The sequence below is a fragment of the Pelodiscus sinensis genome, chromosome 22 (genome assembly GCF_052426305.1).
Source record: "Pelodiscus sinensis isolate ZL-2025 chromosome 22, ASM5242630v1, whole genome shotgun sequence".
NCBI lineage: Eukaryota > Metazoa > Chordata > Testudines > Trionychidae > Pelodiscus > Pelodiscus sinensis.
In genome coordinates, this window is record NC_143073.1 from 23,924,760 (window position 1) to 23,937,763 (window position 13,004).

The following is a 13,004-nucleotide window of genomic DNA, read 5'->3' on the forward strand; positions in this document are numbered from 1 at the left end:
CCAGGAGGGGTACCAGCGACAGCACCTGGAATTATATGCAAGGCAGGTCCGCTGCCAGGAGCGCTGGGTGGAGGAAGACCTGCATCTGCGGTGGGAGGGCTTGTGGGCGCTGTTGGACCAGGGCCATGCCATCCACGACCACCTGCAGACCCTGGTGTAGAGATTGGTGCCTGCTGCTGCTCCAGCCCGTGGCCACCGTAGTGATCGCGTCTGCTCCCCCTCCCGCTTCTTCCACCCACTCTGCTCTCCCCCTCCCCACCTGAACCACCCGCTATGCCCGTTCCACCCCTCCCGCCCCGGGATGCCGAGGCTCCTGTACATGCAGTACTGTGAGACAGGAGGGCCAGCAAGACCCCCAACCCTGAGCTTCTCCTCCCCCTTCCTCCTCCCAGGTTTCCCCCTCCCGTCTCCCTCGCTCTCTCCTGCTTCCTTTCCCCAGTCTCAATGGAGTTTCATATCCACCCCAATTTTGTTAAATAAAGAGACTTTGTGTTTATGAAAATATATCGGGAAGGGGGCTAGGGAGGGGTCAGTGGAAGAACGTGAGGGAGGAATGAGGCAGAAGCCCCCAGGGGGGTAGACCAGGGAGGCTCCTAGTGCTCCTCAGGGTGGATGCTCTCCTGCAGGGCCTCCTGGATACTGACAGCCCCCCGATGGACCTCCCAGATGGCAGCCTGCAGCAAGTGCAGCCAGGCTGATAGCAATGCATCCACGAGATGCACCAGAGTGCCCAGGAGCAGCTCTAGCTCCATGGTGTAGAGTTCTACGGTGTCTTGAGTGAGGGCAACCACAGCACTCCGAGACAAATGCTTTGCTCTCCCACAGCGAGGCAGGCAAGCAAGCAGGGACACCTGAGAACTGGCTGTCCAGGGGAGGGGAGGGGAGGGATGTTTGTGTGTGTCCCTTTAAGCACAAGCCTCAGGCAACAGCCACACAAAGACACTCCTGACCTGATGCCCACCCGACCTGGTTGCGGCCGGCCTTACATCTGAATCCATGTCCACTCGGTGTGGACGCAGTATTTCAAATTAGCAAGATGCTAATTCAAAAAGCATTTTGTGTGTAGACGCATTAATTCGAATTATCTTAATTCAAAATAGTTCTCAAATTAACACTGTAGTGTAGACATATCCTAAGGGATTTCCAGTTACCACCTGGAGGGCTGGCAGCTCTTGCCCCAGGATCAGGCCCATAATTTAAATTATTCTGCGGTTGGGAACTCTGCTGAGCACAGATGCCACACTCACGCTACGGGCGCTCTTGTATATTTGCAAATAGAGTTTATTAATACATGGGGCCCAGTCACAAACACTTGAACACCACAAGATAGAGAGGGACTGTACATCTACAGAGCCTTATACCCACCCCATTCCTTCTAGAGCAACTTGAGGTGTTAACCCTCATTTGCCTCTATCACCCTCCCCTCACCATCAGGGGCCATCATTCTGGCACTGCCCCGGACCACTTCTCTTCCTACCGCCTTTAGGTTGGGGTGCCACTTTGATCATCCGGTGCACTGACGTTGTTCTGCTCGATGCATATTCAGGAGCCGATGTTTCCCTTACTCCATATTCCTGTCGCTTCTTATCGGTCAGTCTACCATTGACCCCCATTTCTTCTCCTGTATGTCCATGTGTTACCATAGCCCCTTCCGTGCTTACATACCACATCAGTTCTTTCTGCCTGGCGCAGTTACTGGCTCTATTCTACCTGGTGATTGCGGGTTTCTCCAAGAGGTGGTGTTCCAGCTGAGTGAGAGAGTATTCTTGGATGCCCCTATGCCACTGAAAGTCGCTCTATTGTGCTGTAAGATCCTGAATGTGCACACCCAGACTATGTCTATACTACAGAGCTTTTCCACAAAACCTTGCAGAGTCCACACCTCAAGCATGTTTTTGGTTGAGTAAGTGAAAGAATCCAGAGGGGGGTTTGTGCAATTGTTAATACTCATTCTACGAGGAAGAATGCCTTTCTAATCAAGAACTCTTGCACAAAGACGCGTGTGTGGATGGAAAGAGAAGTTTTTGTGCATGAAGAGGGAAGAGGAAAAGGCACAGGTAGTCTCATGGCTATTCTGTCCAAAGCCATCACTGCTTACTTGCGAGAGTCTGGATGCTCTGTTGTGCAAAAGCACATTGCTTTTCCGATGCATTTTTGCCATGTGGACACTCTCTTGCACAAGAAGTTTGTGTGGAAGATCTCTTCTGAAAAAAACTCCTTGCACAAGAAGGCTGCAGTCTAGATGTAGCCTGACTTTCACCCAGAGAGCAAGTGTCCCACACGTAGGTTTGCTAACTTTGCCTTAGCTTGACATACAGGACGTGGCCTGCAGGTCCCTTGCGTTACAGCCTAACTGCAAAACTACTTTCATATGTAGCCTATTATAATAGCCAGAAGGAAACAAAAACCTACAGGAAAAGATACTTAAATGCAAACAAGCAGGTTAGCCCTTGGTTCCCAGTCTCGCTGGGGACACTCACAAAGGTGGACACCCTACCGTGATGGATCCCCCCTCTGCACCACTGTAAACAGCAACCTCACCATGGGGCGCAAAGTCATGGCCTGGAGACCAACTACAGCCTGAGCACTTTTGCAATACAACCCAGGACTCCCAGCATCCCAGGAGGATGTCCCCAAGCTCTGCCCCTTCCCACAATGCTCTGCTCTCTGCCCTCATTGAGACTGCATCCTCTGGAGCAGTTCTTTAAGGGTTACTGGGGGTGGGCTGGTGTGGGATGGCAGCAGGGGTCATATCCCACCACACCCCCCTCAGTGATGGGAGCCCTGCAGAAGTCAGGGTTGGGGGAGTGAGGATGGGCTCAGGACAGAGTGTTGTGTGGGGGTGGGGTGAAGGAGTCAGGGTTGGTGGGCAAAGAGGAGCTCATGGCCAGGGGCTGCTCAGTGTGTGTGTGTGTGTGTGTGTGTGTGTGTGTGTGTGTGTGTGTGTGTGTGTATACAGGAATCACAGATGGGGTTAGGGGGTGCTCAAGGCCAGAGGCTGGGGGTGTGGGGATGCAACAGGGATAGGGGTGAGGAGGGGCTCAGGGCAGAGGTTGTGGAGGGTTCAGGTGTTAGGGTGGGGGTGAAGAGGGGCTCAGGTAATGAAGGCCTGGGGTGCAGGAGACAGGGCTAGGAGACGGCAGGGGCTCAGGGCAGAGGGCTGGGAGGTGCTGGAGTCAGGGTTGAAAGTTGCATAGGAGTCTCTCTACAGTGGGGTTCTGGTGTCAGGGCCTGGGTCTGGGGGTCAGGGATGTGCAGGAGTCAGGACTGGGGGGAGGAGGGGTTCAGGACAGGGGGCTGCAGGATCCAGGGGATGCAAGAATCAGGGTTGGGCTCAGAGCCAGGGCCAGGAGGAGTGGGGGTTACAGGAGTCAGGTCTGGGGTGGGGAGGCTCTCAAGGTATGTGGTTAGTGGATGGGGGTGCAGAATTCAGGGTTGGGGTGAGGAGGTTCTCAGGGCAGGGGGTTGGAGTGTGGGGGCGGCTCACAGTAGGCGGTGGGAGTGTGGGGTGCGCAGGAGTCAGGGTTGGAGGGTGAGGAGGGGCGGAGGTGAAGGGGTGCTGGAGTCTGGGCTGGGGCCTGGGATTGTGGGGGGCTCAGGACAGGCATACGGCTGTGGGGTTTCAGGAGTCCGTGCTGGAGGAAGGGGCTGTGGGGCACTCAGGTCAGGGGTGTGGGAGTTCAGGAGGGCAGGGAAGTGATGCCTCCCCCCAGGGCTCACACCAGGTTGCTTCTTGCTCTTCCCCTTCCTATCACTCTCAGCTGTGAGCCCCTGGAGATATTGCAAGGGAAGGGACAAGCTTTTGATTCACCAGTATCCTGTGTGATCTGACTCGGTCGTTGTCTCTGCTGTTTGTTGGATTCAGGTGCAGTTTTGTGTCTGTTGGTTTTGTTGTTCTCACCCACTTCTAGAGGTTGAGAGGGCTGGGCTGGGCACGGAGGGTTTTCTTTGTACACGTGTAGGTCGCTTTGTTACTGCTGTGCAACTTTTTCAGCTTTCAGTTCAAGGAACTTGGTTAGAACTTTCTTAGCATCTTCCGCAGCATCATCCAGAAAGCCCTTCAGCATGTAGCGTGTGGTCCCAAGAGACAGTGCTCCACCTGCCAGGGAGCCAAGGACTGGTACAAAATCCAGAAGAAGTTCAACTGCCATCAGGCCTCCAGCTGTAGATCTAGAAAGCAGAGTCATTACAAAGTCTTTTGTTACGGTTGAGGCCAGTGGAGACTTTTGGATGACAGATTTCAGTTCTTCAACGGGTTTGTCAACCTGACTGGCCAGTTTGCTGAGAGATTCCTCATCCAAGCCTAAGTACTTGCAGAAATGCTTCATGCGAGACATCAAGATGACTACATCACAGACGAGAGAGAGGCCTGGAATAGGAAGAGCACCCATAACACACGACACCAGGGCTGCTTCCCAGATAAGCTCCTGCAGTTCAGCTTTTTTCTTTTCCACAATCTTTGCCGAGATGTTGGGCATGGCCAGGATGAATACGTGTCTCTTCTGAGCATCCAGCTCATTCTCCAGTGTCTCCTGCAGGAGCAGGAAATCATAGTCAGCCAGTTCCCAGCTGGAGATCAGGAAAACCCATCGGGGGGCTTCACCCAACGCTTTCAGGTTTTCTTTGCAATTCTCCCTGATCATATACAGAGTTCTCTCCTTGTTGAAATTCCTTTTCCTTTCTTCAGCCTTCAAGTCATTATCCACTTTGGAGCGCACATAATAAAACTTCTTGCCCATCTTGTGAATCTCACGGGCCAGGGAGGCGTGGTGGGAAGTGAAGCGCTGTGAGGCGATGATGATGAAGAAGTCGTAGCTGTTGAAATTTACCTGCTTGAGGTAATTGTCTGCCTGAAAATTGGGGGTCCCGATTCCTGGCAGGTCCCAGATTTTTACATTTGGCAGAGTGGGGTGTGAATAAGCCTTTGGCTCGATCGTTGTTTCTGTCACCCCCGTCGCTGCAGCACCTTCATCATCATCACGCAGGCCCAGGATGGCATTGACAAAGGATGACTTCCCTGACCCCGACTCTCCCGTGATGGCGATGTCTAGTGGGGTGTCATCCAATGACTCCAGCTTCTCCTGCAGTTTAGCAGCAGCTTCTGTGATGTTTCCTGTCTCAGCGATGGCCTTCAGGTGCTCAATTTCCTTTTTATCAGTCATGGCAGCCTTCGGCAACGGCTCAGTTCCTCTTACTGCAGATCTGAACAAAGGAAAAGACAAACATCCAGTGATGTGTCTGATTAGGATCAATCAGACAAATCTCTTCCCTTCAGAGCTTGTGACTGGTTGGGGGACGAGTTCATTCTGACATCAATTTCAATTGCATGAGGCTGTGATGAAGGTTAACATAGGCTGATTTGCCTAGAAGCAAACACCCAGCCTCCGGCAATAGCGATGCTCTAGGATGTTTGATTGTATTAAAGGGGGAATCCGTAACAAATAGACAGTTCCAAACATCCAAGGCCTGAATGAGCTTTCTCCAGCAGCTAGCTTGGAACAGGAGAGATGGGGGGGGGGGGGGTGAACCGACCCTCAGAAAAAAAAAAATCAGTCGGGGGCCATGCACAAGTGAGAAGCAAAAATAAAAACCAAGAAGCCCCTCCCTGATGTGGGCCCCGACTGAGAAGGAGAGACACTCCCCACATTCCCCTCGCACACCAGAGCCTAGGGGAGTCCAGGCTGGGGGCCCCCAGGGGATCACAGGGAGTTGGAGCAGCAGCACAGGTTCCCCAGTGCTGGTGGGGGAGCCCTGAGCCTCGGGGGCCAGATCCAGGCAAGCTGGGGGCCACACCCCCCCTTGTCCCATTTCATCTTTACAGTTACAAGTGGCTGCGTGGTTTGGGGATATTTCAGAGTCAGTGGGGGCTTGGGAAGGCTTGCAGAGTTGGCAGGGGTCTGGTCTGGCCAGGCCTGCAAACTTTCCTTGCTAGATAATAAGCCTGTTTGTCTCTTTGTGCGAGTCCCATTTTCCCCACCTGATGCTGGGACCATTTTGCATGTGGCACTTTCCCACTCATGGCAAGAAGAGTTTGGACTGAGCACAGAGAATTCCTGCCTTGAGCAACAAGGTGTATTACAGGGGGGACCAAAAAATACAGGCGGGTGCCAGGAGATTCCCACTTACCACTTACGATGCCAGCTGGACACTCCTAAGACTGCGCAGGAGGAAGGATCAGGCCCAAGGTCAGAGGCTGCCTAGCTTGAGAGAGAGAGGATTAGAACAGCTGTTTAGAGTGAGGAGATCCACAGAACAGGTTCCTTAGGGAACTAGCTGGCGTGTTTGTTTATTTTGGCTGAGTGACTTACTTTGAGCTTCACTTTTCACGTGCAATCCCTTAACTGACTATTCATCTTTCATACAAGGCCCGTGTGAATAGCTGTTACCCGGGAGGGGGAGCAACCACTGGCCACCTCTCATTCCCTGATAAGGGGGGGCTAAGCTTTCCTGTAACCCATTTATACAAAGGAAAACAGGATTATTCTGGGTTCTGGCCCCTTTGGGGTGCGTGTTCCTGGGCGCGGCAGGGCTACAGCTGAGCCCTCCCGGTGCGGAGCTGCAACCAGCACTTGTGGGGGTGGGGTGCTCCAGAGGGGCTGCATGAGGGCTCAGTGGCTTGATCCCTCCTCCGAATGAGAACCCCAAGGGGACCCCTGTGATCCCACCCGTCACAGTGTGGATTCTGCTTCAGGTCCCTGGTCTGGTTTAACCGCTTCCCCACCCTGGTTACACAGACAGAGGCTCCACTGGGAACCCTCGGTTTGTATGAGCTCACTGGGCACTGACGCTGCCTACGGGCTGGGCGGCACCTCAGGAGAGTGCCCTGCAGGGCTCACAGCAGAGGCAGGTGGAGCAGAAGGTGAGTGAAGACTGGCTGGCAGGGCAGTGGGAGTGAGCTGGAGAGGCAGCCGGAGCAATTGCTCCGCTGCCTGAGCCCGCAAGATGCCTTCTTCCCCACCCCGGGGTGAGAGGTGAACAATCGCTGGGGCCTCCCTGACCAAGGGCAGCCTGTGAGGGGAAGAGGGAGCAGAGAGGGGCCCAGGGAAGGACGGTTTGGCCATAGAACCCATGAACACGAGGCCCAAGGCTCTGCCCCAGGGACTCTGGGGTGGGCGTCCTGCTCAGTTTTGGGAGGAGCCTGCTCGGGGCGTTTCCCTAATGAATGTCAGGGAACTTCTTTCGTTGGTGGTTTCTCTCCGCTCAGTCCGTGTGCGCGGCAGGGAAGTGCGGCCTGGCCAAGGCAGCCAGGGGCAACGTAATTTCCCCAGGTTGCTGGGTGGGGTTCTAGCTGGTCTGTGGTACAGTGTGGGAAAGGACCCTAGATATAGAACGCGACCCTGACCTGTCAGAAGGGTCACACTAATTTCCCGAGGGAAGGAAAAACAGAAGTGGTGGGAAAGATCCGCCTCTACGTTTATATATGTAGCAGGGAGCTAACAATGTGCTGTAAGGCCTAAGAGCGTAGCAGTCCCATTTCATTGCAAATTATCCTGCTGTCAATGCAGACAGAAGACTGTTGGAAGTTTGCCTTGCCCCAGACACAGAGAACACACAAACCCAGAAGACGGCAAGTGCACTGTGCCATGGCTTCTGCAGCACAGGTCACCTGCCATTCAACTTAGACCACAGGATGTGCACTGGAGCATCAATGCCAGCTCTGAACCAAGCAATGAACTCACAAACACAGCCTGAACCGTGCGGGGGTGGGGGGCAGATTCTACCCATTTTTTTTGCTGAAAAAAGAAAAAACAGAACAAAATGTATCTTATGTAGCTCCCATTCAGTGATGCAGTTTAATTATTTATCTATATATTTCGGAAATGTTCACACCTCTCTGTCTCCGCATCTTTCAGTCTTTGAGTCTGTTTCTGAAGAGGTCATGCTAAATGGTAAGAGCTAGGACCACCAAATTCGGTAGCAGATTTGGTTGTGCAAGGAAAATGGAAAGTGCCTGCAATTGGACTGTTTCCTATCACATGCAAAGGGATGGGCTGTACAGAGGGATGCTATACTGCAGAGTGACTGCAGGGACTGGTCAGAGGGATGGTGTACTGCAGAGTGACCACCAGGGGGCCGGGAGTACAGGGAAGACCAAAAGAGTGTCTGTATGAGGATGGGGTTTGACATGTTGCCAGACATGGTCTCTCTCCTCTTACTGTCCCTACTTCCCTGCTGAAGCCAACAGCAGAGGGAGAAAACCCTCTGGATGTGGGTGAGAAACGGCCACTGCAGCTAGGTGGAGGGGAAGAAAAGGCCCCTTCCAGATGGGGTGGAAGATCCCTGCAGGACTAGGATGGGGATGAAAGGCGCCTGCTGAAGGGGAGCGGGTGAAGACCACCCCCTGCCCTGCCCCCAGATACGTTATTCTAATCGCTCCGGACGTCATTAGCACATGGAGAATATGGGCAAGGCAGGAAGCAGGCCCCAGAAATGTATGCATTATGGGGAATAGGACCTCTCCCGACGCTGCCCAGCCGGCATTGCAACGCATGATTATTCCTTTTCTTTGAGCTCATTCTCCACCAAACGGGCCCTAGAGCCAAGGCCGTGAACATTTGAGTGTTTATTTCTTATCACTTTCCCACCATCTCCAGCCCAGGGACCGTTTAACCCTCCTGCCTGAGGAGAAGGGCCAGACACAGCGGGGGTGTTGTCAGCTCCCCACAGCGCAAGGCGAGAACGAGGTAATTCCGCCTGAGGGAGAAGCTGTTTGTCACTCCATGGCGAGTTCCCGTTTGCACCTGCTGCTCCGTGCGGCCTGAGCCCTTTTGCCAGTCCCTGCCTCCCAGACACCCAGTGCCCAGCTCCCTCCCTGTGCTGGGAAGACGGGAAGCATCTCAGCAAGAGACGCTCTCTGCTCGCACTGAACACGGGGCTTCATTAAACTCAGGGGAACCGGATCCATTCTCCACAGCGACCCCACCTGCCTCGTTGCCGCTCCAGACCAGGGCCTGCTCCATCCCCTGGCTGCCGATTTGACCCACAGAACACGTATCCTCCCTGAGCTGCTGCCCAGTGCTTCATCCCTCAACCCAGACACCACCCCCTGCAGCCCAGCACCCGCCACAGACCTTCATCCAGCTATCTGCAGAGCAGCACCCAGAACCAGCGAGCCCAGCACCCCCCCCCACACCCAGCCCAGCCCCCCCCCCCCCACACCCAGCCCAGCACCCGCCACAGACCTTCATCCGGCTATCTGCAGAGCAGCACCCAGAACCAGCCAGCCCAGCACCCCCCCCCACACACCCAGCCCAGCCCCCCCCACACACACCCAGCCCAGCACCCCCCACAGACCTTCATCCAGCTGTCTGCAGAGCAGGACCCAGAGCCATCCAGCCCCCCTTCCACAGCCTAGCACCCCCCACAGCCCAACATTCCCTGCAGTACAAAGCCCCCATGACCCCACACCCCCTCCTTGCAGCAAGTGGGGCCCCAGCCATTCCCTGCAGCACAGAGCCCCTCCCTGACACTCAGCCCCAATGCCTGTTGAACAGCATCCCACATGGAGCCCACTCCCTAAAACACAGCCCCTCTGACTGCCAGCCAGCCTGCTCCTTGGGAAACTGGGGGGGGGGGGGGGGCAGCTACACCCTCCCCCTCCTGGCTGCACCCAGCCTTCCACTGGCATCATCTCTCACCCATAGCCCCTCCACTCACTGTGCTGCTGAGCAGTCAGGTCTCCAGCTGTGATCTTCACAGGCTGGGCACAGCCTCCTCCTTATATAGAGAGCTGGGGCGGGACTGACTCATACTGAAAGTGAAGGCAGCAGGTCACAGCTCAGCTGCACAGCTGCCTGCCCCAGGGAGTGGGTTGCTTAGCAGGCCCCTTTGCTCTCTCCTCAGCCCTCCCCAACAGAGAAATCACCACAGCTGTGGCCACCCTTCCTGCACCGGGGGCCCCTTTGTTCCTCCGCTGCCCTTGCAGAGAGACTGTTACAAACCAGACCCTGCCCATGTGCTGGGTAGCTCAGGAGAGACCCCTGGCTCCCCCCAGAGCACTGGGGGAGCATCCATTGGAACTCCCCCCCCCCCCACAGGTTTGCTTGTTGCCACCAATTCCTGCCTGTGAGCTCTCAGAACAAGCACTCAGTCATGTGGGCCTCAGGTAAGCCTGGCCCATCCAAGCTTGGCCTCAGGACTGGGGCCCTTGGGCCAGCGGTACCGTCCATGTGCTGTGACAGGGCGCACTCATGCCGGGTTCTTCCTGGCGTTGTGGGGAGCACCTTCACAGGACGGAGGCTGTGCGGCGCCTGTTCCCGGGCATCCAGCTGGGAGGCAGACGGAACTGTGAGAGCAGAGCAGGAATGCTGCATCACAACACCGGGCAGGCGATGCCGGGAAGAGGGCAGAGACCAGGCACGACGTCGACACCATGCCAGGGTGCCTGCGGGAAAGGCCAGCGGGTGAGGTGAACCCGGGGGATGCGGAGAAGGGAGGAGAGACTGACCCTGGAGCCCGGGGAGAGGGGCAGGTGGGCTCGGAACCCCCCAGTGTGAGCAGACGGGGGAAGAGGAGCGAAAGGCTCCAGAGCCACTCCCGCCACGAGCCCCACGGCGGGACGCTCTGAGGGTAGGACTGCATCGCGTTCAGTGAATCGGCGGAGCCCGGGGATGGGGGCAAGAAGTAGGAAGTAGCCCCGGGCAGAGCTCTTTGGGCCCACGGGTTGATGCGCTTCGGGAGGGTTCCCCATCAACCAGACAGGGGAGCAGTTGTGACCCCACCTTAGGGCTCTGGCCAGGACCTGGGGGAAAGGGAGGGACCGGGCCCCCTACTCCGCCACTGGCGGCCGGAGACGGGCAATCGTGGGCAAGTGGGGACTCCGATTTGTAGAAGAGCCAAAAGGTCATGCCCGTGGGACAAGAGAGAGAGAGACTCCGTGGGGATTGGAGGTCACTCACCTGGGCATGGTGGCCAAGCCCTGGACTTGGGGTTGGTTCTGGCTGAAGTGGGAGCATACGTCTGGGGCATTGTATAGGATAATAAACCAGCAGTAAACACCCATCTAAGTAACTCCTTGTAGCATGCGCTGCCTCCCAAAGGACGCTGGAGGCAGTGAACACTCAGCTCACTTATCCCAGACCCGGGTTGGTTGGTTGGCCCCCGAAGCACCCACCTGGACAAATATTTGTGAAGCTCCGTAGGTGTCGGTGCTGTTCTGGAGCTATTGTAGCTGCAGTGACTTTGCCAGACTCCCCCATGGTTCCAGGAGCTGGAGTTACCCGCCCCCGCTCCTGGAGACACAAACAATCCCTAGCCCAGAAGGACAGACAGACAGACAGACAGACAGCGGCATTTAATTCTACACACTCCAAGATACTCAAGGTCCTTCAGCAAGGTGGGTCGAGAATAGGGCCACGCACATCTGCCACACCTGCCGTACAGGTGACACTGCTGCCCCTGAAGGAGGTTCCCCCCCAGCACGGGCGCTCCAGGACTGTGCTCTCCAGCAGAAAGAGCTGAGCTTCCTATCCTGGCTCCCAAGCACACGTGATCCACGGAGAAGCTGCGCCTGTGGCTGCAGGAAGCAGGTGTGTGACACAGAGGCTGGGAGCGCTCTACTGCGTGTCCCCATCCTGAGCGGTTTGTGCTGTGTGACTCGGCACGGTCAGATCTCTATCACACGTCCCTCCCCTCCTCCTGTGAGCTCCAGCACACGAGTTGTCCAGTCCGGGCCCTTCCGGGGCATTCGACCAGTTCCTAGATGGTTCACCTGCTAATGCTGCTGGAGTGAAGATTTTCTTGTCTCCATCTCCACATCCTGTCCAAGGGTGGGTCAATGCCTATGTCCATCCATCTGTCCATAGTCCTCCTTACAATACGGTCTAGGCACCTCACAGACCCCAATGAATTTGACCCTTTCAGCATCCCTGGGAGGTGGCCCGGTGCTGTCCGCAAGCCACAGGCTGGGGAACTGAATCATTCAGCGATGGAGGGCCACACTCACAAAGGGATTTGGGCACCTGGCTCTTTGGGTATATCCACACTACAGAGTTTTGTTGGAAAAATGGCTGTTTTCCGACAAAACCTGAGTTCTGTCGGCACCGCAAGCGCGTTCTTTTGACAGTGAATCGAAAGAACAGAGGGGTTTTTGCTGCACTGGTATTCCTCATTCACAGGGCTTGACAAATAGTGTAATCTACCCGCCTGTGGCGAGTAGATTACACCCCGAAAGAACCCGCACGGAGCGTTCTGCGCAGAGCACAGAACCGCACGGCTGGCGAGCAGGGCTCGCTGCCGCTCGGCAAGCCCTGCTCATTCTACAAGGAAGAAGCCTTTTCACTCCAGAGCTCTTGCACAAAAAGGCATGTGTGGCCGGGGAGGGGGGGGGGGGGGTTGTTCAAGAAGAGGCCTCCAGGGAAAGCACAGGTGCCCTGGCAGCCACTCCATGCAAACTAATCACCACTCCCCTGGCCCCTCTTTAGGCTGCAAGTACCCTGGCCAAGCTTTGTGGCAGGAAGTCGGACAGGGAGCAGCACCTTGGAGATGCAGCTCTCCCTGCCACAGCCATTGCCAGCCATGTCTGCCCCTGAAGCCTCCTGCAACCCTCCTGGCCCTTGCAGCGAGCAGCCCCAGGGGTCCCAAGACCAACCCAGGGGGACAAAGAGGTGCACCCCATCCTGATCTGGCCCGGAGATACAGTCCCTCCTGGAGCTGTGGGGCGGGGAGGAGACGCTTCAGGATCCTGGGCCAAGCAGTGCAATGTGTCTTCCAATAAAAGCGTCTTGCACAAGAAGCCTGCAGTCTAGACGTAACCTGTGTCACCTCAGTCCAACGTTAGGCACTCCCGAAATCCTCAGAGCCCCCCTCAGCGTTTAGAAGACCTTTGCAGGAATGTAGCCTAATTAGGAAAGCCAGGAGGGGTAAGCAGTAATCAAAAAGGTCTGCTGCCACCACTGCGAATAGGAAACGTAGGGTAGTGGTGGTCAGAGACTGTCTTCTGAGGGAGACAGAGGCGCCCATCTGTTGCCCTGACATTTTATCTTAGGAGGTATGCTGCCTGCCAG

At 55.8% G+C, this 13,004-nt stretch overlaps 1 protein-coding gene across 3 annotated transcripts; it reads right to left on the reverse strand.

Moving 5' to 3' along the window:
• Window positions 1-1,257: 1,257 nt before the first annotated feature.
• Window positions 1,258-9,800, reverse strand: LOC102446797 (interferon-inducible GTPase 5-like). Of its 3 annotated transcripts, none has more exons than XM_089772429.1 (3): window positions 9,658-9,735; window positions 6,127-6,197; window positions 1,258-5,202 (listed from the first exon to the last, which is right to left on the reverse strand). In XM_089772429.1, exon 3 carries the CDS (start codon window positions 5,160-5,162, stop codon window positions 3,972-3,974), a length of 1,191 nt encoding a protein of 396 aa, XP_089628555.1. In that variant the 5' UTR covers window positions 5,163-5,202; window positions 6,127-6,197; window positions 9,658-9,735; the 3' UTR covers window positions 1,258-3,971. The 3 variants fall into 3 exon arrangements, with proteins under 3 accessions (XP_089628555.1, XP_075763215.2, XP_089628556.1); XM_075907100.2 differs by having other exon boundaries at window positions 6,127-6,201; window positions 9,658-9,708; XM_089772430.1 differs by lacking the exon at window positions 6,127-6,197 and having other exon boundaries at window positions 9,658-9,800.
• Between the last annotated feature and the right edge of the window lie 3,204 nt (window positions 9,801-13,004).